Raw genomic sequence first — 21,712 nt, forward strand, 5'->3', positions numbered from 1 at the left:
ATCCTGCTCGTAAATGCAGCAGTTCACAGTGGTACAAGTGAGGGCAGTCAGGGTGTGCAGATCCCTGAAGGTATTTAGCAGTGGTTTTAATCCCAAAAGCCAGCACACCTGCAGGGCTTTAGCACGGGCTGTCCAGAGCAGTTCGGGGAGTTACTCTGTACCCTGTTCCTGCAGGGAACTGCACCACGATCCCTCCCTCTGCAGCCAAGAGGAAAGGGGAGTGTGGACTACTGCCTGCGTGAAGCCTTTGGAAAAGACATTTCAGAGCCTCCATCTTCAAAGCTGTACTTCTTCCTGTGGTTTCCAATACAGCTGCTAATTGAAACTCCCCGCTTGTTCCCACTCGCTATTTTCCTGCTTCCTAGAAAACCAGATGTTCAGGTTGAGACTCTCTGGAGACCTGAGGTCTTCACCCTGACTTCAGTCAAGCCCAGCCTGCTTGAGGGAAACGGGACGGAAACCCCAGGCCATGCGCATCGCGGCCTGTGTCAGGCAGCAGCCGCTTTCCACTGCTGCTAGCACAGGCACTCCTCGGGCCTGTGAATCAGCTCAATCTTGGGCAGGAACTGCAGGTCCCAGCCCCTCCTCACCTAATCCTATGCGGTGCAAAATTCATCCTGGCGTGTTGGCTGTGAAGGCGTTTACCTTTCCTTCTTGTCCTGACCTCTCTCTGCGCCTTCCCCTGCCTGCCCGCTCACTCGCCGACTCTTGAATCGCTGCTGCCCCCCAGCCCTTGGCCCCTCTGTCCCTGCCGACCACCTGGCCCAGCCCAGGGCTGCGCTGCGGATTCCAGCCCTGAGGGCTGTCTGGTGCTGCCACCTTAAGGCTCTCTGAATTCATACTCCAACAAAACCCACGCACGAATTAAGGTGGGGGACCGAGGGTGAGGAAGTGGGGCCGGACCAAAGGCTGTTTGTAGCAGTTTGAAGATGGCAGAAAGTGGTTACCCTGTTCTTGCTGAGCCTTGCAGCCACTCTGCTGGCTCTCACGGAAAAATACAGAGAGGTTTCAGCCAAGGTCCTTGCACGCACACCTTGATTTTGCAGGCTGATGTGAAACCACCCTTTGTAATCTGCAGGGCAGAGTTGGAGCAGGTGAGCCAGATAAAAGTTTCTTTCTGAGGAGATTTTTACAGCACCGGTTTCTGGCAGGGTGGGAGGCAGCACTGCTGCCTGTCTGCTGCCCCCGGCCTGAGCTGTGCCCTGAAGCGCAGGGCTTGACGCTTGTTTTCATCCGCTTTCAGCAACAAATAAGAGGTGCAAACGGGTTTGTGCATTGTATTTGCACTCCAAACGCTTTTTGGTGGCAAATTTTGCTGTTTGTTGGCTTCTTGTGTGACCTGTAGCCTTTCCATCCCCGGATGAAAACTCCTGCGCTGTGTGACTCTGCGATTGGGCACTGCTGGCCCGAGGGTCTGAAACCGCTTCCCTGGAGCAACCATCCGGGAGAAGGCAGCGTGGTCCACAGCAGCTCTCGCACCTAGAGACTGCAGAAGACAGCTTGGCCAGGGTTGGCAGGTTTTTCCCCTACCGCTGTTCCCTCCGGGCACCGTGAGCAGCAAGGTGTGCTTGTACGGACCCACGTGGACTCTTGTTTCCACGGGTGCACTCAGGTGGTGGGAGCCTCCTGCCACAAAGCTGTTGTCACGGGAGGTGCCCTTCACTATCAAATTTGTAGGACTTGCACAGGAAAACAGGTAACATTAGAAAGAGTTTTTGAATTTTTAATCCTGAGTACAAAGGCTATCCCAGATATTAGGCTTCAGTTCAAACACAGTCGAGACAAATCAAAAAGCTTTGGACTTTGGAATAGGCAATAAAGAGCATAAAGTAATTAACAATTTGTCTTAGGCCTTTCCCTCTTTCTGGAGATGAATCAATGTGTCTTATCTCAAAGAAACACAAATCAGAAGGGTGCTGCAGAAAGGCATTAATTCACATACATAGTGCCTGTATTCAGCACAGAGGATGACTAAGGTTTGTCATCTCCATAAGCAGCATAGCTTTCAAAATTTCCAAGTTTTCATTTTTTTAAGCATCCCAACATTTTTTAAAGTGTCATTACCACAAAAACATTAATTTTTCCCGGCTAGTTCTGCACATTGCTGGTGCTCAGCAACGCCTCGCTCCGAGCTGCAAGCACACGGCCACGCAGCCGTCCCCATGGGACCTGGGAAGCAGCAGGTTTGGGAAGCTGCCACTTCTGTGCAGGTGGGGAGGTGTCGGTTGTGTCGAAGAGCTCTGTGTTTTGCTGTCAGGAGGAGGGGAGCAGGGTCAGTACACTGGAGGCCTCAATGTCTTTAGGCATCTATGCAGTCTTCTGGCCAGCTTAAAAAACCACAGAGAAAGTAGTTCCTCTCAAATTTTCCTTGCAGCCACCACCTCTGGTCCTTCCTCCTTCCCGTGGAAAGATCACCGCTTATGGATACCTCCTGGGTAGAAGAGCATGGGTATTTTTGTTGATGCAATTTTTGTTAACACAAACCCAACAATTACATAGCTGTGGAAAATATAAAAGCGAACGCAGAAAAATAAGCTTGTTATGTACAGTTGCTATGAGACTGTAGCAACCACTATTGGCAAAAGTAACCTACAGATCGTTTGGGATGGAGTACCAAAGGTAACCAACTAGCTAAACACTCTGTAGTAAGATCTTGCCTGCATTTGCATAATTTCTATTTCACTCCATATGCTCCCACTGTTATTAATCAAGCTGTGAGCATGGCTGAGCCAATGTTTCAAACCAAAACAGTTATTTGTAGTTTTCCTATTCATAAAAAAATAAAATATATATTCCGATTTCCAATGCACATTTGGATTTGTGAAGCATCACACAGAAATCAAACATAAATGACCTGTTTCACTGTCATAGTAACGCACAACAATCTGCTGTTTCCAACACACCGATAAAAACTTACAGACACTGTGACTTGTATTCAAGCCATTGTTTATACTGACAGAAAAAGTGCAGATAAAACCATGAAAAAATTGCTAACGAGAGCTTGACACTGCGTTATTCATGCAAATAGCAAAATAATAAACTCTCTACTCTAGCAATAAGCACACTATGCTCTTGGAAATAATTAACAGAGGTTTTAGATCATTGAAATTGTATGTTTGAGTATTTTCATTTTAAGTGGATTAATAATCATTTGGGCAAAAAGTGCTGGGACAAATGCACATTTTATTTTTGCCATTAAAGTTATTTATAGTTTCCTAATAGAATCGCTGTAAGTTCTTTAGCTCATCATCTGCTGCTGCCTTAATGGACTGCTGAACAAAGGGCAGAATTCAGGAGATGGTGAATTGCTTGACGGAACAATCATCAATTTATACCAGTCACATTTTCTTCTGCAGTTAAGCCTGGCCTGCCAGTACATGTGCCTTTGCCAGCGACAGTCTGCTCTCCAGAGCCTGCTGTCTTTTCTGTTACCTACCTTCTCTCCTTGGATTTCTCTATCAGTCACTATTGTTTTTCTTTCTGATCGTTAATTCCTGCCCCTTGAGGCTCCTCAGGTGCCTGGGAGTAAGACAGGAGTGTTGAGATTGTTAGTGAGCAAAGCCAGAGGTGTCTTTTGGTTTTTGCAGATTGCCAGGAGAAGCCACGTGTTTCTAATCGCTCCGAGGACGATCCTGCTGCAGGCTGCTGTCAGCCCACTGCAGGGATGGAAAGGTCTGGTCAGGACCCCCTGTGGGTGCCAGCTGGGCTCACGTTGCTTTTACTGTGGCAGCAGGAACCACGTCCCCAACGCTGTCGCTGCCGTGTGACTCGTGTGGGCCCATGATGTGCCCAACCCACAGGTACGTCCTGCCACCTGCGAGACGCTTGCCCAGCGCAACAGCAGCGAATGCCTGTACGTGGTGCTATGTAAGGTTAATAAATAGCTATAGCAAACATCCAAGTTCTTGCAGATGCACCAAGCCTGCGTTCACTGTCCTTTAAACCTGGGAAAAATTGCAGCATCAGTTCTGCCTGCAGCATTTCTGTTAGTGCTGTACAGGGCGGTCTGCGCCCCCCGCATTGGCAGGCTGAGCCCAGACTGGCAAAAGTGACTGGGCTTGGTTTGCTTAGGCATTTCCTTGTGTTCAATGTCCTGTGTTTTAGTTCCCCTGTTTAGTTTTAGTTTAAGTCCTGGGGAGCAGATACCCGCTATCATCCCTCTGTAGAGACCAGCATAGCAGGGCCCCAAACTAGGTACAGCTTTACTGTTTCTGTAGGCTCCGCTGTACCTGCAAGACCTAGCCTAAGGCAAGCACACAAAAAGACCGTGTCTGAGAATCTAACATCTGCACGCCTTATCACACAGTGACAGATCAGCTAACACAAGCTTCTCTATACAAAACAGCTGTGCAAATGTGGCGGCACGAGAGGAGAAAAGGGATCCTGAGCTGAGCAACAGCACGTGCTCACAATGTTGAAAATGGCTGTGTTGTGAGGCAGGAGCTAACAGCATGCATCGAAATAATTGCTGTGGCATCGCTCTGCACACACACGTAAATAGACAAAGTAGATAAATGCGCTGCTTTACCAGAACAAGAATATTTTTACTCTCACCGTTGGAGCAATTGCAGCCACCAAGCTGGGAGGAAGGTGATGTCAACAGAGAGAGTCACTTCTACCTTCATTGAATCTAAGGAAATTGTAAAAGCAAGCACGTTTCAGAAGTAATGCCTCTCTTCGTCTCTTCTTTCTGAGATGTGCTGAGCACATGCAGCTCTGAATGCTTTCCTGGGAAGCCAGGGATGTTCAGGAGCCATCAGAGACAGCCTAATGAGCTTGGAGTAAAAAGAGAGAGAGAATTATTGCTGAAATCTGAATTACCTACTAGGAGACAGCATCACCCAAGGTTATTCTATCTGCCCTGGAGTGCCATAAGCACAGGAGAAAAATGCAATTCTCTTCTTAGCCAGATTAACTTCCTTTTTTTTTAATTCATAAATAACTGAATTGAGGACCTAACTGTGAAAAACCAGCATCCCCAGCTATCCTTCCAACACATGGAAACAGTAGCAAAATGCTCCCTGTGAAATACTCCCTCTGCCAGAAGAAAAAGATCAGCGTTAGATGTTTCCTGGAACAAGAGCGATTCTTCAAATTAACTTTTTCTCTTTTTTAAGCTCTATTCTGAAATCTTTAGCAACCCACCTCTTTGCTATGTCATAATTACAGTATCAGTCCTCATTAATGTATTTTGCACCTAGATTTGTAGATGCTTTATCGCAACTGGGTAAACAGCCCAATTAAACACGCTTTACAAGCAAAGAAACTGAGCTAGCAGCCAGCTGAGTATTTGCCTCTAACTCACAGGGCAAATCAATGGCAGAAACTGAACCAAGATGCTTTTGTCTCTTTGGCTTCCAAACCTGGATTTAATCACCTCATTATTTTCAAAGGTGTATTGCTGATCTCACACTTCAGGAAAGCAGGATGAGTTTCCCCATATGGATTTAAATGCATCACTTATAGAAATAAAAGAAAAAAAAAACCAACAAACAGGATTTTAGCCAATACCTCTGTTCAAAATTCCCCTGGATGCTCCCATTACAGCAAAGAAAAACCTGATGGTATCAATACTAAACCAAAAAGGAAAAGAAAAGCAATATATTCACAGCTCTCAAGAAACTTAAAGAACAAGAAACCAAAACCAGCAGCTGAGACAAATCAACAGCCTATGGTGTCGGGGGCGTAAGCCATATTTTTCTGACAGTTTCACAGGAGAGTGTGAGTCAAGGCAACTGCTGCCAGTCATTTCCCGAGCGAGCAGGCATCTTCCCAGAGCTCGGGCACATCACAGAGGTTTAACAGTATCTTCAGGAGGCATTTTAGACCAGTGCTGGTACCACGACCCGTGCAAAGCAGCACTTTGATTCATTATCTCTCTGTCCTGGGGTTAAAATTGTACGTGCTGAGCTCCGTTTGGCTAATTCAGGTTAAAGTAACAGTGGGAACGTCTTAGCCTGAGGAACTAAGGCCTGTAGAAGAATCTGAACTGGAATTCAGCGATTAGCCTAGTTAAAACTGAGCCAGCTTGTTTTGATTTTTGCTTTAACCCCAATTAACATCATGAGGATACCAGGGCTAGGGCCCATAACTACCACAGTCCAGTCATTTGCTGAACTGGTGAAACCCTGACTGGGCAGTGTATGCGTGAGATGAGTTCAATAGCATCTCAAGCTACATGAAGTATCAAGTCGAGATAAAGCCATTCTGCTCTTATTTCAGTTTGCCTTTAGCATCTGAGGCTTGTCTGGGGGTAACTTGGTTCAGAAAACAAACTTCATCTCAGCAGCTGCTATATTCATCCGGATGCTGACGCCTGCAGCGACTACACAGCTCACGCTGCCAAGCTGTTTGCAGCAGTCAATAGAGCCCGACTCCTCGACATCCTACGGCACCAGCGGAAAGGTGTCTCTCTGGGGTGAAAAATGAGGCCCAAGACCCAACTTGCTTTTGGTATCAAGTTCAGAGTCGTGGCTCTTTAAGAGCAAGGGAAATGTATGGGGATGGGATGGGGTGGGATGAAAGAAGCAAAGTCTGACTAAGACTCACTTCTGGGATAGGTGAGCTGCTGTGATTGATATAGGAAAAAGAGTAGGAAGCCACAGGAAATTTAAAGAAGAAAAGCCTGAATAACAGATTTCTTTGCAATGTGGGAAGGCTGGCAGTAAGTCATAGTAACAGTAACTATGAAAGATTTGGCTATTTCAGTTCTGCTGACTGCTTTATTACGAACAAGCTGTTAGCACAGTCCATCTTAAGGCCATAGAAGTAGTTCCAATGTATAAAACCCCATCTGAAGGCCAAGAAAGTCACAATGAACTGCCTGAGATTAAAATTTCCCGAGTTGGGGTTGTGCCTCAGGCTGAATTTGTTTGGGAATGCTCAGCCAAAAATTTTTTAATCCCTTTCTAATGGCTGACATCATTCTTAGAAATCCATTGTTTATCTGACCTTCTCCTAACCCGTTAGAAAAATTTCTGGCGATATTTTCCTTTCTCAGTTTAATGCTTTGAAGCATTACATGCAAAATTTGGCAGGAGGCAGCTTTCTGTTAGGAAGACACATTGCACCAGCTCTCTAAAACTGTGCTCAAACTTGGCCACGTTACAAACACTTGAAAACGCGGTTTGCGTGCGCTTGAAAGAGTTCTCAGTTTTTCAGCTAAAATTCCCCAGAGACGCCTGAACGGAGCAGGTGGTGGTTATTGCCGGCTGCCGGAGGCTGGCAGAGGTGAATGACAAGTGGGAAGCCGGGCTCCTCCACGCTCCCCTTGCCCCCTTCCAGTCGGGAGGAGAGGCCGCCTGAGTGAAGGCAGAATAGGCAAAAGGCGGGGCGGGGGGGGTGAAAAAAAGGAGGTGGAGGAAGGATCAAAAAAGTCTGGGAGTGGGTGGGAGACTGGGCTTTGTGGGCTCAGAAGAGGAAAGGTTTCTGGGGTCTCCACCAGACCCAGCTCTGCTGTAGCCTGGGAGATGGACAGCCAGGGAATGAGAGCAGCAGGCTTCAATCTGACTGTTTGTGCTGTTGCAAGAGGCATTGCTCCTCCAGAATGAAACACTGCTGAGGTTTGGATCCATCTAATGGTGTGAGAGGAAAAGCAGACAGCCTGCTGGGATTTGGATGAAAAACTTCTGAAAGCTCAAGGAAATAGCCGTATGATATGACCAGCGCTTCCTGGCTGACTGCAGTATCGAAGCAAAGAGGGAGAGAAGGAAGAGTGTTTCTTGGCCATTGAAAGATTGTCACTGCACCTCTGCGAAGGAATGGTGAATAAATAATGCTGGGTAATTACTGAAACAGCAGTTTTCATAAACAGGCACTAATCTGTGACCTTCCTGTCCGGGGTGCCAAGCTTGTGATCCTGCAGGAAGATCTGCAGAAGCCACTAGCAACAGGCACAGGTCCTGGACAGCTGTGTGTGGCAGCTTTTAGGCTTTTCCTATTAGGTGCCAACACTTAGAAGGTCATTTGGACTTCTCTTTCCATTTTCTCCATTGGTGGCACCTCAGAGGGATGCTGTGACTACAGAAGACTGCCTGCTCCGAACCCACGCAGTCACTGGTGACCAGTGTGGAAAACCCAGCTAAAACCCTCTTACAGACAGAGTGTGAACAGCAGGTGGCAAAATAGGCTTTGAAGCCAAATAGTATAATTAAAACAGGATTAGTAAATGATCATCATCTATCCTGTGCACTGAATAAAGGGAGGGTCCTTCAGAAAGGAAAACTAGCATGAGATCATAATTAAAGATGATCTTACGGAATACACGGACAAAAAGGCTCAATTAAAATTGTGCAGGCAACTCTTGCATTACCTTACTTCTGGATGCTTCATTTTGCAATATTAATAAGCTTTTTCTTAAAGCTGCCTTTCTGTTGGTATTGCAGGTTCCCCAGTCAAAGAATGGTGATGTCTGCATGCAACTTCCCTTAGCTCGTCTCTTAATTGACTGTGCACAGTCAAAGACACGCACCCAGCGCAGCGGGGCTGCAGCTAGCTAAAATTAATATGTATGGATTTGGAGGGGGTTTTTTTTCCTGACTTGAAAATCGCTCAAAATATTACTTTATTGAAAAGAAATGCAAATGAAAGTCTTTCATTCTTCAGAAGGATAATTACCCTTTTCTCATTCTCTCTCTCAGAAAGAGATTTGTTGTCTATTGTTTCTTTGCTTGCTTTGAAAACTGTTCTTTTGAAACTACCTAAGCTATAACACTTGTTCTGGTCCTTTGCAGCAACGGCAGTCCATGCTACCAGCCAAAAGTGGAGGAGCTGTCTAGTTTGCAGCCTGAAGGGGGAAGAGGAAAAGGTCATTCACCCAGAAACCTTTTGGAAAAGTGTAGATGGGAGCGGGGTAGTATTTTTTTCTTAAGCTGCATTTCTCAGGTTATGTCAAGACTGAACCCCAGGAAGAGGAGCAGCTGGAGAGTTACTCTTCTGATGGCCTTGTGATGTTCATTAGAAGTAAATACACTTCCCAAATTCCAATCAACCATCCTTCTGACAGCGCAGAGGTGAGTGATGGGAGTCCGACAGCCTTTGGCTCTAGCCAAGATAGGAAAGAAGCCAGGTGGATATTTTTAAGCTGAAGTTTGTAAAGTTGGAGCTCAAAACAACTTGAAACCAGCAGGGTAACATCCTTTCACCAGTGGGGTGATCAGGAAATGTGTGCTGTTGTTCTTGGGACCACATTTCCCATCTTTTCACTTGTCATCTGAGTGCACGGGTTATGAAAATTGGTGTCAGAGGAACCCCTTGATCACTTTTAGCACCCAGCCATCTCCTGCTCAAGCCAGTCCACTGAGTACAGGACTGTCACAGCTCTGTCTCCTAAGACGTCGTGGTAGAGCTGTTCGAAATGTGGTGGGTACTTACAAGCCAACAAACTCCCAAACTACTCAGCAAACATACTTCAGCTCTCATTGGCTCTCCCCAGCTGTACTTGCTAGGAGTGCTCTCTCTATCAACCAGGTTGTTAATAAATATGCTAAACTTTATTGGCCCCGTATGGATATCTAAGGACGTCACAAGTGACCAGCCACCAGCTGGGCTCTGTACTGCTGACCCAAGTCTTTGAGCCCCACGGTCTGAACAGTCTTTCACCTGCTTTATCATCTACCTTGCCAGTCTGTATCTCATTGATTTAGCTACAAGGATACTGCAGGAGAGTGTGTCAAAGGCTTTGCAAAAGTCAAGGTAATAAATGATGCACTGCTCTCATGCTTTGAGGAGGCTGCCCTTGAAGTACAACCAGGGCTCCCGGGCCCCTTTGCTCTCCAGGGCGGCCTTCAGGTGCCTTTTTGGGCACGGGGCATTTCGAGGCCCTGGCTGCATACCGGAGCTGACTGCACAGTCTTTGCAGGTGCACCACTTTGCAGTCTGAGCTCTCCATCACTCTTGCAGCAATTGCTCCATTAGGAGCTTTTCTGTGATCACGCCGAGATCACAGATCAAACTGTGATGGGTTTACTACTTCTTTTTAGCTAGAACTAACTGTCATAAGAGAGAGCTTTATTGATCTCCGATGGCAGTGATGCCAGGAGCACACAGCTGTGCTGTTTTAGGAAATAGTTTGACTATCTCCATAATCATCTTTGCATTACCACTGCCCCAAAGGCTGGAAATTTGAGGCTCCTTGCAATACATGTGCTTTCTCCCTTGTAGCTGAGCTGAATTCTACAAAAATCAAGGTCATTGTGCTGACTGACATTTGGAGTTGGATAAAGATTGTTATTCCCAGAAACATAAATGATTTTTAAAGTCTCAGATCACTGTTTTAGGCTAATTTCTGTGACAAGTGCTTTCTGTAAGGGAAAGCTTGGCCTGCCCTGAGCTTTCTCAGGGGCCAATGGAGCAATTCCTCAGCCCTGCAAACAGAAACCTGGATGATCTGTGTTTAGGAGCTGCTTCTCCCTTGACTTGTCTGTACAAAGAAGAAGGTGACACAGATTTAAACTCTTTCAAAATCGCCCCACGAGAATGCAGCAAGACTGGATTGCTTGTTGTGAACTGCGATCCCACCTCAGCTGTGGGAGAGGGCACCCAAACACCTGGGCCTCACCCAGCTCTGCCCCACGGAGGGCACCACTGCAGGAGCTGCCACCGGCTGCCGGGACAAAGAGACCTCTGAGCTCTGGCTTTGGAGGAGGAGGAGGAGGAAGAGGAGGGATGACCCTCATCACCACTCCCCCAAGGCTGAGCTGAGTAGAGGAGGAGCTTCGGGTTTCAGCCAAGTCCTACATTCAGAGGCCAGCAGCTGCGGGGAGAGGAGCAGGGAGACAGAAAAAGAGAGCGTGGGGAAGAGGAGAAAGCAAGGAGAAGAGGGCAGCTGCCTGGGGAAGGGAAGGGAAGGGAAGGGAAGAGGGGAAGGCAAAAGGAGGCAGAAACAGTCTTGGGTCAAAAGAGGAAGACCAAGGAGTAGACAGGCTACAAAATGTCATTGCTCATGTGGCTGGGGTCCCAGCTGTCATCCTGCTGGAGCAACATCTCTATACTGGTAGTTTTTCTTACAGTCTTTACTTTAGTTCTTGATTTCATGAAGCGCAGGAAGAAGTGGAGCCATTACCCGCCGGGCCCAGTGTCACTGCCGTTCATTGGGACCATGCTGTACATCAACTTCCACAACCCCCACTTCTCCTTCAACCAGGTGAGTGCCAGCCCCCATGACGAAGCACCCCTCACATGACCGTGGGTGCAGGGAGGGGTGGGGATGCCCTGGCATGATCTACCTTTGCACAAAGCCAAAGAGAAATGCCCTCTCCAAAGTCCAGGATGAAGCAAGTCGCTGCCTGAGGACACTGACCTGGCCCATACAGATAATGGATAATCACTCACCAACACTCACCAGCCTCCATCTCCTGATCTCTGCGTGAGCTCAGTGGGAGATGCTGTCACGCCCCCACTTAACATGTGGGCAGGTGTGGGGACAAGGGAACTGGGAGATGTACAAACAAGGGAGGAAAAGCAAGTATCTGTAGGCTGTGGATGTGGCTGCAGGAATGGCAGCCTTCCCTGCGAGTTACTTAAGCACGCCTACAGGCCTGTGACAGTTTTGGTTAAAGAGATCAGCTTGCGGGATTTGCCCCAGCAGCAGTGCCCAAAATCTCGGTAGTGTTCCTATTCAAAGTCAGGGCTTTTCTCAAAGGAAAAGCACAGCACAGCTTGCAGCAGAAAAACCACGGGAGTTTTGTGCTTCAGTTTGCGAGCTCTAAAGGCCTTTTCTCTAGGACAGCACTGTTCAGCTATCTGTCCAAAATCTGCCAAATGGAGAAACTAAATATAGCATTTGTATTATTTGTTTGCATATAGTCCAAAAGATTACCATTTTGAAATCACATCACATCAGGGTCATGCTAAGCACAATCTTGACCAGTAATCACTTTTAATGATGTATTTCTAGTGCCAGTGAAGTGCTAATTCCCTTTCCAACCCCACTGCAAATACAGTCATAAGTACTTCAATTCCTTGCATTGCTACAGTGAAGAAATGAAGACACTTAGCTTTTTAACAAAAAAAAAAAAAAAAAGACAGAAAAACCCCCACAAACCAGAGCACAGTCTGGGGCATTGCTACTATTGCACTGTCTTCCAACAACGTGCCCCCCGAGCGCTTTGTTCAGTGTTACTGACTAGCAGGGCAGCTTCGACCTGCCTTCCCGGGAGTCGATGTCCAGTCAAAGGGCTTATCTACCCAGAGGAGAGTTAGCTCCATGGCAAGCTCCCATGGAGAACGTACAGATGGCAGGCTTACCTCGGCAGCCACCCCGCTGTCAGCATTATGTCTCTTGTAGATCACAGTGGATGCAGGGTGTGTGCCAGTTACCAGTCTTAGTAGATGTGTACGCTCCTTTTAGGGAGAAAGTTGACCTGAAACTCCAGCGTGGACTTGCCTCTTCCCAACATGTTTCTGGGAACCGGGCTCTGGGTAGATGTTTAGGAACAAATGCATATTAAAAAAAAATAAATTATGTAACACCTTATCATTAATATTTCCTTCTAGCAGAAGTACACTAACTCAAAACACGCCTAGTCTTTCAGACCAAAATAAATACAAGTATTAGGAAATAATTCATTGTTGAGTATGTAGCCCTTGAAAATTGCCAGAAAGGTCCCTGACCTTGTGTTCTCAGACAAAATCTAAAATACTTGCACAATGGTCATGGCAACAGTTTGGCCAGGATAGGTGTACTCTACATTTTTCTACTCACAGAGCATTGATCCCTGCTTCAGCTGCTGTTTGGCACCATTCTAAGCTGTCGCACTGCAAAGTCAAAGGTCAAAGATCAGCTGAAGGTCTCCTAATGAAAGAACCTCAAAAAATCACTAAATAGTAAAGGCCCTAAGGAAGGATACAGTGATATTTTGGACATTACATTCAGCTCATTTTCAGGGAGGTACTTTTTTATCTTGGCAGCTTCACAAGAAGTTTGGAAACATCTTCAGTCTACAGAACTGCTGGACCAACCTGGTAGTACTGAACGGGTATAAAACAGTGAAGGAAGCTCTGGTCCACAAATCAGAGGACTTTGCTGACCGGCCGTACTTTCCAGTATATGAACATCTGGGCTATGGAAATAAATGTGAAGGCAAGTCCCTTGGAAATGGACATTTCCCCACTGGCACTAGCACAAGGAGGACTGGGTAGATGGTGGGTAGATGGAAGATTTTCTCAGTACGGTGGCAGCTTCTCATGTCCCTCTGGTCAATCTCCTTGCATGCCTGCCACCCTTTGGTGGTGATAAAATCAGATTTGATGAAAAGGGGTTCCCCTTAGTGGTTGTAGTACAGCTCCAGGTGCTAGCACACGCCTCTTCAGCAGTGTTAGGACACTATTAGCGGTACAACTTTCCTGCCAGTGTTGGAGCTGGTAGCTCCCGACACCCGGCGATTAGTGCTTATGCTCACACACTATGTGCATGTCATTTTCATCACAAAAAAAATGGTAACTTTCTTCCAAGACAGAGTAGTATCCAGCATCCAGCCCACACCTCTCATCCCCAGCTCCTGTGTGGAGGCACAAGCTGCTACCCAGTTCACACAAGCTACGGGTGCAATGCAGAACGGTTTGGGGGAGTGATTCCTTTGTCCTTCGCAGCTCTTGTTGCTCTCATTGAATCCCTCCCCTGCCTTTGCTAGCTATGCACATGCACGAGAAGGTGCAGTAATCCATTTTTAGAATTGCTGTATGAACAAGCTGTACAAGACCAGACTCTTTCATCTATCCGCACAGACCTGTACCTCCAAACTCACATTTGCTATCCTCTAGTGAACTTTGCTTGATGTACGGGTCAGAGCTCCTGACATTTCTTGCTCATCCATAATTCCAGGGATTGTTGTAGCAAGATACGGGCACATCTGGAAGGAGCTAAGGAAATTCACGCTCTCTACCTTGAGGAACTTTGGGATGGGAAAGAAATCCTTGGAGGAGCGAGTGACGGAGGAAGCTGGATTTCTGTGCTCTGCAGTCAATTCTGAAGAAGGTTTGTCACATCCAGAAGGATAGAAGAAGGCAATACAGTGATGGAGAGAGAGAAGTAATACTACAGCCACTCTTGTTTGCATGTGGTGCTGTCTTCCTAAGCAAATGCAGTGTTTATAGGCATTAGTGTCCCTGTTCTACCTTGAAGCAACTTCTACTTTACACAGTGGGGCTACTGTAACACTAGTCCATCTGAAACAGGCAACAAATAGGAAATAAATAGAAATAAAGAGGTAAAATATAATTATTCCCAGAGCTGGATAACTATTACCTTTATGAAGTTTAGTGGAACATATTATCACATGCAATAGAAGTGCAGCTGAGAGTTTTCACAGCACATCACCTGTCATCTAGACACAAAGCAGTGTTATCTGTCAAGTCACAGAACAGCCCTGCAACTCAGCTTTTCTTGGGAGTTTTCTGCTTTAAACAAGGATCAACCAAATAATAGTAGGAGATGAGAAAAGATCTTAACTTCCTAGTATGAAGTGGCTTTGAGTGGCTTGGGGGCTTTTTCTCTTGAAGGCATCAAGGAGGCATTTGTGTATTCTCATTGCTGACAGCTGAGGTCCAACAGCTCGGTGTTGCTTAGCTTCATTACTTGGTCTCTATTTCCATTTTTAGGTCGTCCTTTCGATTTACGTTTTCTGGTAAATAATGCAGTCTGCAACGTGATCTGCATCATCATCTATGGAGAGCGTTTCAACTACGGTGATGAGACATTCAAGAAGCTGTTACATTTGTTTGAAAACTCCATGAATGAAGAAGCTGGATTCCTGCCTCAGGTAAACCAAGAGCATAATATGTTCTGGAAGAAGCTGCTCGCTGTTGCTTGAGAGCATTGTGTTTTCATTATTTTTTCTTTTTGCATCACGTAATATCTCCTCTCTCTCTCTCTGGTTCTGACATCCCAGCTTCTTAATGTGGTGCCTATTTTGTTGCACATCCCTGGAGTGCCACAGAAAGCCTTTCGAGGGCAAAAGGCATTCATGGACTTCATAGACGTGCTCATAGATAAGCACATGGAGACCTGGAACCCTGCTTACATCCGAGACTTCACTGATGCGTTTTTAAAGGAAATGGAGAAGGTAGGGTGACACCAGCAGAACCTCAGGGTCCACGGGCAATTTCTCTGCCTGCTTAAGCTTGTTGATAGAAGCTGACTTTCCTCATAAAGCTGGTTAATACTTCTTCCTAATTAATTTCCTACTTTTCATTCCATGTTGTACCTTGAGAAGAAAGGTGTTAACTTATTCACGCTGTAACCTCCTTTATTGTTTTCAGAGACTATACTATCTGCTGATGTTCTTGTTCCCATTTTCTACCTTCACGTTCCCCTCAGAGTCTAGCAACTCCCTTGTTTCCAGTCTACATCATTTTGAGGGCATTTAAAAGGCAACGATTGAGAATTCACTAATATTTCTAAGTTTGGGCCATGGGACAAGTCAGCATGCAAGATTCCGTGTATGTCAGTGTCTTAATGACTGACGTCTCAAAACCAGTTACAAAACTGCAGCAACAGACTGGCTTTTTGGTATCATTACCAGTCCATAGCCTGTCTTTAAACCAAGTTATGACTTGCAAAGATGGCATCTCCTTTGGGATGTATGTCTTTGAATTGCTTGCTAAGAACTAGTTCCCTACAGATCAGATGAAGGCCTAAATCTGAACCTCACTGAAATTAAAAGGAGTGTTTCCTTTGATTCAGTCAGGCATGAAGTTAGTATAAAATCAAAGGTACTTGTGTCAGCCCATCCATCCACCATATGTTTCCGCACGCGGATTCACTAAATTTCAAGTGCCAGATGAACAATAGTAGCAAATTCTGCCTGTGAATTGCTCCCGCCATCCAAGTCCTCAGGCTGGACTGCTGCTCTGCATAACGAACTCTGCCATGCTGCGGGCGCCAGGCACCTCCAGTCCATGCGTTACCCCCCACAGCTCGCACGGGCAGAGCAACGTGACCTGTGTTACTCTGCACTGAGCAGTACTATTTGGGGGCAGATGTGAGCCTGACCGTGTTGCCTCTTGTCACATCTCTCTTCTGTTCGCTAAAGTCGCCCAGGAAGGCAGTCTGATAAATCCCTCTACGGGTTAATTTTGGTCAGTCAGCCCCATAGCTCCCTTGCCAGAGATCTTTTATTGGAATAACAGTTGAGTCTTGAATGCCTTATTAATTGCTATCCATATTACAACAGTATCAAAATACACAGAATAACTTAACAGAAGCTACTCCCTGGGAAAGGAAAGTATAAAGAGGATTAGAAAAGACAAGCAGATGAACTCATGCAGAGAGCTTGTCATATCTCATATGCTAACAAATTTGAGCTCAATTAGCATTTGGATGAGAGACCAGTTTTGCTGAAATTGGTGTTGCAGACTTAATAGGCAGCAATGATACCCTGATCTTTTTTCTTTTTTTTTTTTTTTGATTGTAAGAAAATAGCAGGGCAGAAGCAGTGAGAATCTGTAATGCATAGCTATAGATAACCCCCTCAAAATACTGTTAATGTTGCATTTGCAACATCAATGCAGCCTTCTCTCTACTGTGTGGGTGTTTTCTGATCTGATCAAACCTGAGTGTGTTCCACCTCCTCTGGAGGAGGATGTTACAGCAAGTAACAGACAGGGGCCTTCTGTCCGTTTGAGTTGAGAGCACAAGGCATTCACTTCTGTCCTGAAGGCAGGTGTAGCGTTCCTCTCTCAGGATACAGGAGGTGACTTGATGACCTCCAAACACAGGGGGTAACAGGGTTACTGAAGTACATCAGTCATACACAGACCGTTGCCTGTGTTGTGCTGTACTCTCCCAATGAACTTCTTGGTCATCAAAAATGGATCTAGTACTACTCAGTACTTCCCTGGAACAATGGTTTTCTCACCCAGCAAGTACCCCAGCTCCAATCACCCACTTGTTTGCTCTCCACAGGGTAAGGAGGCTGAAGAGAGCGGTTTCAACTATAACAACCTTCGTCTGGTGACCGCAGACTTGTTTGCAGCTGGTTCTGAGACCACCTCCACCACTCTCCGGTGGGCATTGCTGTACATGCTTCTCCACCCGGAAATACAGAGTAAGTCAGAAGACGGGCAGAGGTGTAGTGTCTTCCCTTCAACCCTCATTTTTCTGCGAGGAGACTGAACATCTTCTCTTCATGGTTTCGGGATTTTGCTATGAGGAACAGCTTTGGTGATTGCTGGTCTAGCAGAAACCAGGAGAAACACTTCCCAAACATAGCTGTCCTGGCAGGGACCGGTGGTGGTGGGGAAGCCCTGGTAAAAAGACTGGAGATGGAAGGGCAAGTTCACTCTTGCATTCATTCTGAAGGCTACTTCGGGACTTTCAGTGGCCAGAGTACCCTCTTTCCAGTATTTGGAATAGATGCTAATCTGTTTTAATTCTCTAATGCTGCATGCCCAGGTACCCTTCCAGCTGCATAGAGGAGGGGTAAGGTGGCATGTCGAATGACAAAACCTTTATTATAGACACTATGCACACAGAATAGTTATACAGATGGCTCTGAACAACTGAAAGCAAATGCATTCCTCTCTAGTTTCTGTTCCTTTCTCTATTTGCTTGTCCTGCTCTCTACAGTGTCATGCTGCCAGCCTTCCTACAGCTTGTACCAGCCCCTTCTGTTTATCTAAGAGTGCTCTAATTCCTTAGCTGTGCTGCTTTCAGGTAAGGTCCAAGCAGAGATCGATAAGGTGATTGGCAGAGAGAGATCACCCACCATGAAGGACCAAGTGAGCATGCCCTACACCAATGCTGTGATCCATGAAGTGCAACGCTACGGGGATATCGTTCCTGTTGGATTACCTCACATGACATACCGGGACACTGAGTTGCAAGGTTTCTTCATTCCCAAGGTGACCGTGACCAGATAGGCAATAATCCTCTCCCTGTGCAGACACCAGGCATGGGGTGTGGGTGACCCCACGCAACTCTGCAGCATTGCACTTCCAGCCTCAAACTCCAGTTACTGGCGAGCACTGAAGTAGGACATTTTGAAATGTTAAATCCGGGCAGATGGTCACATTTATGCTTTAGGTTTACACTGGTTATGTGGGAGCCCAACTGCAGCGGCAGCTCAGTGCGAAGGTTTGCTTTCCTCTCAATGAGCTGTGACATTCGCTGCCTGGGTTGGAAGGAGAAAGTAATGGAGCCTAACAGGCTCTCTGGAAGCACACGACACCAGCTTACTGGCTTTCCTAAGATGGTCATAGTTAAAACTCTAATCTCTGAAGCTATTCAAATGCCACTGGCATTCAGTCCACTGCCATTGTGACAGGCAGCTGCCCTGGCAGCACTGGTAGCAATGCAAGCTGGGGATTTTTATTTTTTTTTTAGCCTTGCGATACCTCTTCTAGCTTAGAACGTTACCATCTGAAACAGGAAAGCTTTGCAATTTCCCGCGGCCCCTGCAAAAGTTGGGCTTTGAAGTCAGTCAGTCACCTTTTTCTCTCTAGCTATAAAACGAGTCCAGGAGGATAGGAGGAGCGGAGGCTCTTTCCACTGTGTAACCATGAAATTGGCATTTGCATGCAATGACCTTTGTAAAGATACAAATTGCCAAAGTTTAGATGCTTCAGAGCATAGGGCAGGCACCAAATGTCTTTGGAAAAGTGCCAAGCTTTACCTCTGTTTTAAATAAGATACAGAAGAGGAGATCGGTGCCTTATTCTGAAACACCAAACGATGGTTGCTATTAGATGGGAGACACAGAGTAAAAAGGGACTAGCACTGTTCCGTTGTGCCAAGATAACGCTGCTGTTCTCACGTAAGTTGTTTCCTCTTGTGGAGGAGTGCAGGGGACGACGATCATCACCAACTTGTCTTCCGTGCTGAAGGATGAGACAGTCTGGGAGAAGCCAAACGAGTTTTACCCTGAACACTTCCTGGATGCAAATGGACAGTTTGTGAAACCAGAGGCCTTCCTGCCTTTCTCAGCAGGTAAATCCAAGGGGAGGATCCAGCTGCAAGTCAGAGGCACAGCAGGAGGGGTGATCTGCTCCTCCCATGGCGATTCCAGCGTGGTTTAATGTCCTCTTTCACGGACACTTTCTACTCCTTCTCTTGTAGGTCGCCGTGCCTGCCTCGGGGAACAGCTGGCCAGGATGGAGCTCTTTATTTTCTTTACCACTCTCCTGCAGAAATTCACCTTTGTGCTCCCTGAGGACCAGCCCAGGCCACGGGAGGATGGTCACTTTGCCCTCACGAGTTCCCCACACCCATACCAAGTGAGAGCTGTCCCAAGATAAGTACACACCACTCTCCTTGCTCTCGAAGACAACTGCCGATGCAAACTCTGACAGAAATGTTGCAGGTCTAGGCAGGATCATGCTGAGTTCCACTCAAGACCTCTCAAGTTTGTGCAGATGTTCCCAGCTGTGTAAAGTAAGGATCTGGCCCAATATACAGTTTAGCTTAATTCCAGTTCTGGATCTTGAATCAGCCAGCCATAGCAAGTCATGAGCGATGATCAAGTTTGCAAGTACATATATGCCTAATCAGCCAGCTCTGCTGTACTTCAGGCTCTCATCAGTTGCAGAAACAGTTCACTGAGCACGCAGCTACTGAAAGAATTATTAGTCCTGAATTAGTTTACTGAAACACAAGGGCATCCTGGGTAAAAGACAACCCTGGAGTCTTGCCAATTCTAGGAGCAAAAAAACTTGGAAAAAATCTGTAAGGTACTCCTGGCCCACTCCCTTCCTTAGCCCCACTGCATACCCAGCCACGCTCTGCCTCCTGGGTGGTGCCGTCCCACAGCAGCGTGTGCCTCTGCCTGCTGCTCAGGGGAGCTCAGCTCTGGCTTGGTTCCTGCAAAAACAATCCGCGGCCCATCAGCTGATTTGGCACGGGCTGCTGGTGGGCAGGGAGGGAGCTTCAGCTCCGACAACAAGGTGACATTTAAATGCAGTTTCAGAGCAGCACTCCTGAAAAATCTTACGTATCCCCAGCATTCCTTCCTGCTGATTGCATGCTCCTGTCTATTGCGCACACGTGGCATTGCCTTCATTTATAGCCCAAAAGAAAGTAAGTTTTAATCCAGAGAAATGCCTGACGACCCTTATGTCACACTATGCCGCCAGTAAATACCAAGAAAGGAGTACATAAATAATCTGTATGGTGTTTCAGCCAGGTCATTTGTGAAATACAGTAATTCCTATAAGTGTATTTTAATAGGAATCCCGGTGTCTAGATTTACCATTTCCTATCTAAATTGTTCCTGAAAACTACTTTTTTTCAGCATTACATAAAGTCGGCTCTCAGGCAGGTTTGGAACTCGCAAAGGAATGGAGTGACGCTGTTTGAAACAGCACAGCTGTAGATCTCAGAGCTACCTTTCTCTTTCTTCCTGCAATATTCCTGACAAACTGTTTTGCAAGGTGTTAAGATATGTTGATGTTTAGATCAGTAGTAACTACCTTGTAACCACATGGCTGAAAAGAACACAGCATAAAGGAGCTTCTATGCATAATCACAACTAAGAAAAAATTCTCTGAAACAGTGCACACATTCATATATAATAGTAATTTTGGAAGCTATGTAAGCTCTTGAATTATGCAAGCTCTTGAATTATGCAAATACTTATTAATACCATTGTTAAGATTTTTACTTCATCAGGAAGTGCACATTTATGCTTTTCATCTACAAAATAATCTGAAAGAATAAGTGATACGAAAAGTCTTCTTTCTCACCCCTCCTCTTTGTGCTTGTCTCGCAGACCTGCCTCAGATACTCACTTGACAATTCTCTCCTCAGCCAGCACCCCGTTTCTTTCAAGATCTTTTCAGTGTTACTTTTCTGGTTGGTTTGATGACATTGAACTGAACATGCCTGGGTTTATAGTTACCAGCACACACATAAGTGGTTTTAAGAAGAAGATGTCAGTGAACTAAACTTTAAACAGAAATGATTCCTGCAATCACATATTTGGATACAAAGCGTGGGTATACCTGGAGCAGGGACAGTCTTTCTAGCATGCAAGAACGCACTGAAGGAAAGTCAATCTGCGCGTGCAAACGTCAGCTGGCGTAGCACTTCGGAGGTAAAAGGGAACCAATAGATCACTGCAAAATACACATCTAGCAGTGATAATGGGGAAGGGGAAAGCATCTCCAAGCCAAAACTGGCCGTAAAAGCCAACCAGCTGGTGTTGGGAGCTGGGGTCGGGCGCTGTCACAGCACGGGTAGGAGGAGGGGGCCACTGTGAGCATGGGGCCTTTGCTGGGAAGCGCCCTGCTGCCTCCTGTCACCCACCGCCTCGGGGTCTGCGCCTGAAGGTGACTCCCGGGCCGCAGGGACGGGGCGGGGGCTCACCAGGGCCCTGCGGCAGCCCCGGCGCATCCCCCGCTGGCGGTCCCCTCCTCCAGAGAGGCCGTCATCAGGCCGCGGCACCTTGAAGGCCACGCCTCGGTGAGCCTTGCGACACTAAACCCGCCCCTCCTCGTACCGACCCCGTACTCCCATCCCCTCGGCCGGCTTTCCCTTCGCCTCCCGCCCTCCACCGGGCCGCCCGGCTCCCCGGGCCTGGCCCCGCCTGCCCGCGCAGGCCGTGAGGGGCGGTGCGGGCCCAACCGCCCCGGGAGGCGGGTCACATCACGGCCCCGCCTACCCGCTCGCTTCCTCCTCCCCGCAGCCAGCGGTGATTGGCGCTTCCCTCGACCAGTCAGGTGGGAGGCCGCCGGCCGCCGTTATTTGCCAAACCCAAAAGGCTGGAGTGACAACGCAGCT

General features: G+C 46.9%; 1 protein-coding gene across 2 annotated transcripts; it reads left to right on the forward strand.

The window, feature by feature from the left end:
• Positions 1-10,683: 10,683 nt before the first annotated feature.
• LOC129201580 (cytochrome P450 2D14) lies at positions 10,684-21,705 on the forward strand. 2 transcript variants are annotated; one of them, XR_008575442.1, is made up of 10 exons: positions 10,743-11,143; positions 12,910-13,081; positions 13,823-13,975; positions 14,599-14,759; positions 14,889-15,062; positions 16,904-17,045; positions 17,654-17,841; positions 18,784-18,925; positions 19,055-21,026; positions 21,652-21,705. XR_008575442.1 is itself a non-coding variant. In XM_054813084.1 (9 exons), the coding sequence occupies exons 1-9, from the start codon at positions 10,931-10,933 to the stop codon at positions 19,231-19,233; spliced, it is 1,524 nt and encodes a 507-aa protein (XP_054669059.1). In that variant the 5' UTR covers positions 10,684-10,930; the 3' UTR covers positions 19,234-21,653. The 2 variants fall into 2 exon arrangements, 1 of the variants encoding a protein (XP_054669059.1); XM_054813084.1 differs by having other exon boundaries at positions 10,684-11,143; positions 19,055-21,653.
• Positions 21,706-21,712: the final 7 nt, after the last annotated feature.

The sequence above is a fragment of the Grus americana genome, chromosome 1, assembly GCF_028858705.1.
Source record: "Grus americana isolate bGruAme1 chromosome 1, bGruAme1.mat, whole genome shotgun sequence".
Taxonomy (NCBI): domain Eukaryota; kingdom Metazoa; phylum Chordata; class Aves; order Gruiformes; family Gruidae; genus Grus; species Grus americana.

What these genes read in the sequence shown, in the direction of transcription:
- LOC129201580 (XM_054813084.1), top strand. Translation starts at nt 10,931, where the DNA reads ATGTCATTGCTCATGTGGCTGGGGTCCCAGCTGTCATCCTGCTGGAGC. An exon ending in TTTTAAAGGAAATGGAGAAG is followed by an intron (nt 15,063 to 16,903) that starts GTAGGGTGACAC and finishes TGCTCTCCACAG; the next exon opens with GGTAAGGAGGCTGAAGAGAG. An exon ending in AAGGTTTCTTCATTCCCAAG is followed by an intron (nt 17,842 to 18,783) that starts GTGACCGTGACC and finishes GGAGGAGTGCAG; the next exon opens with GGGACGACGATCATCACCAA.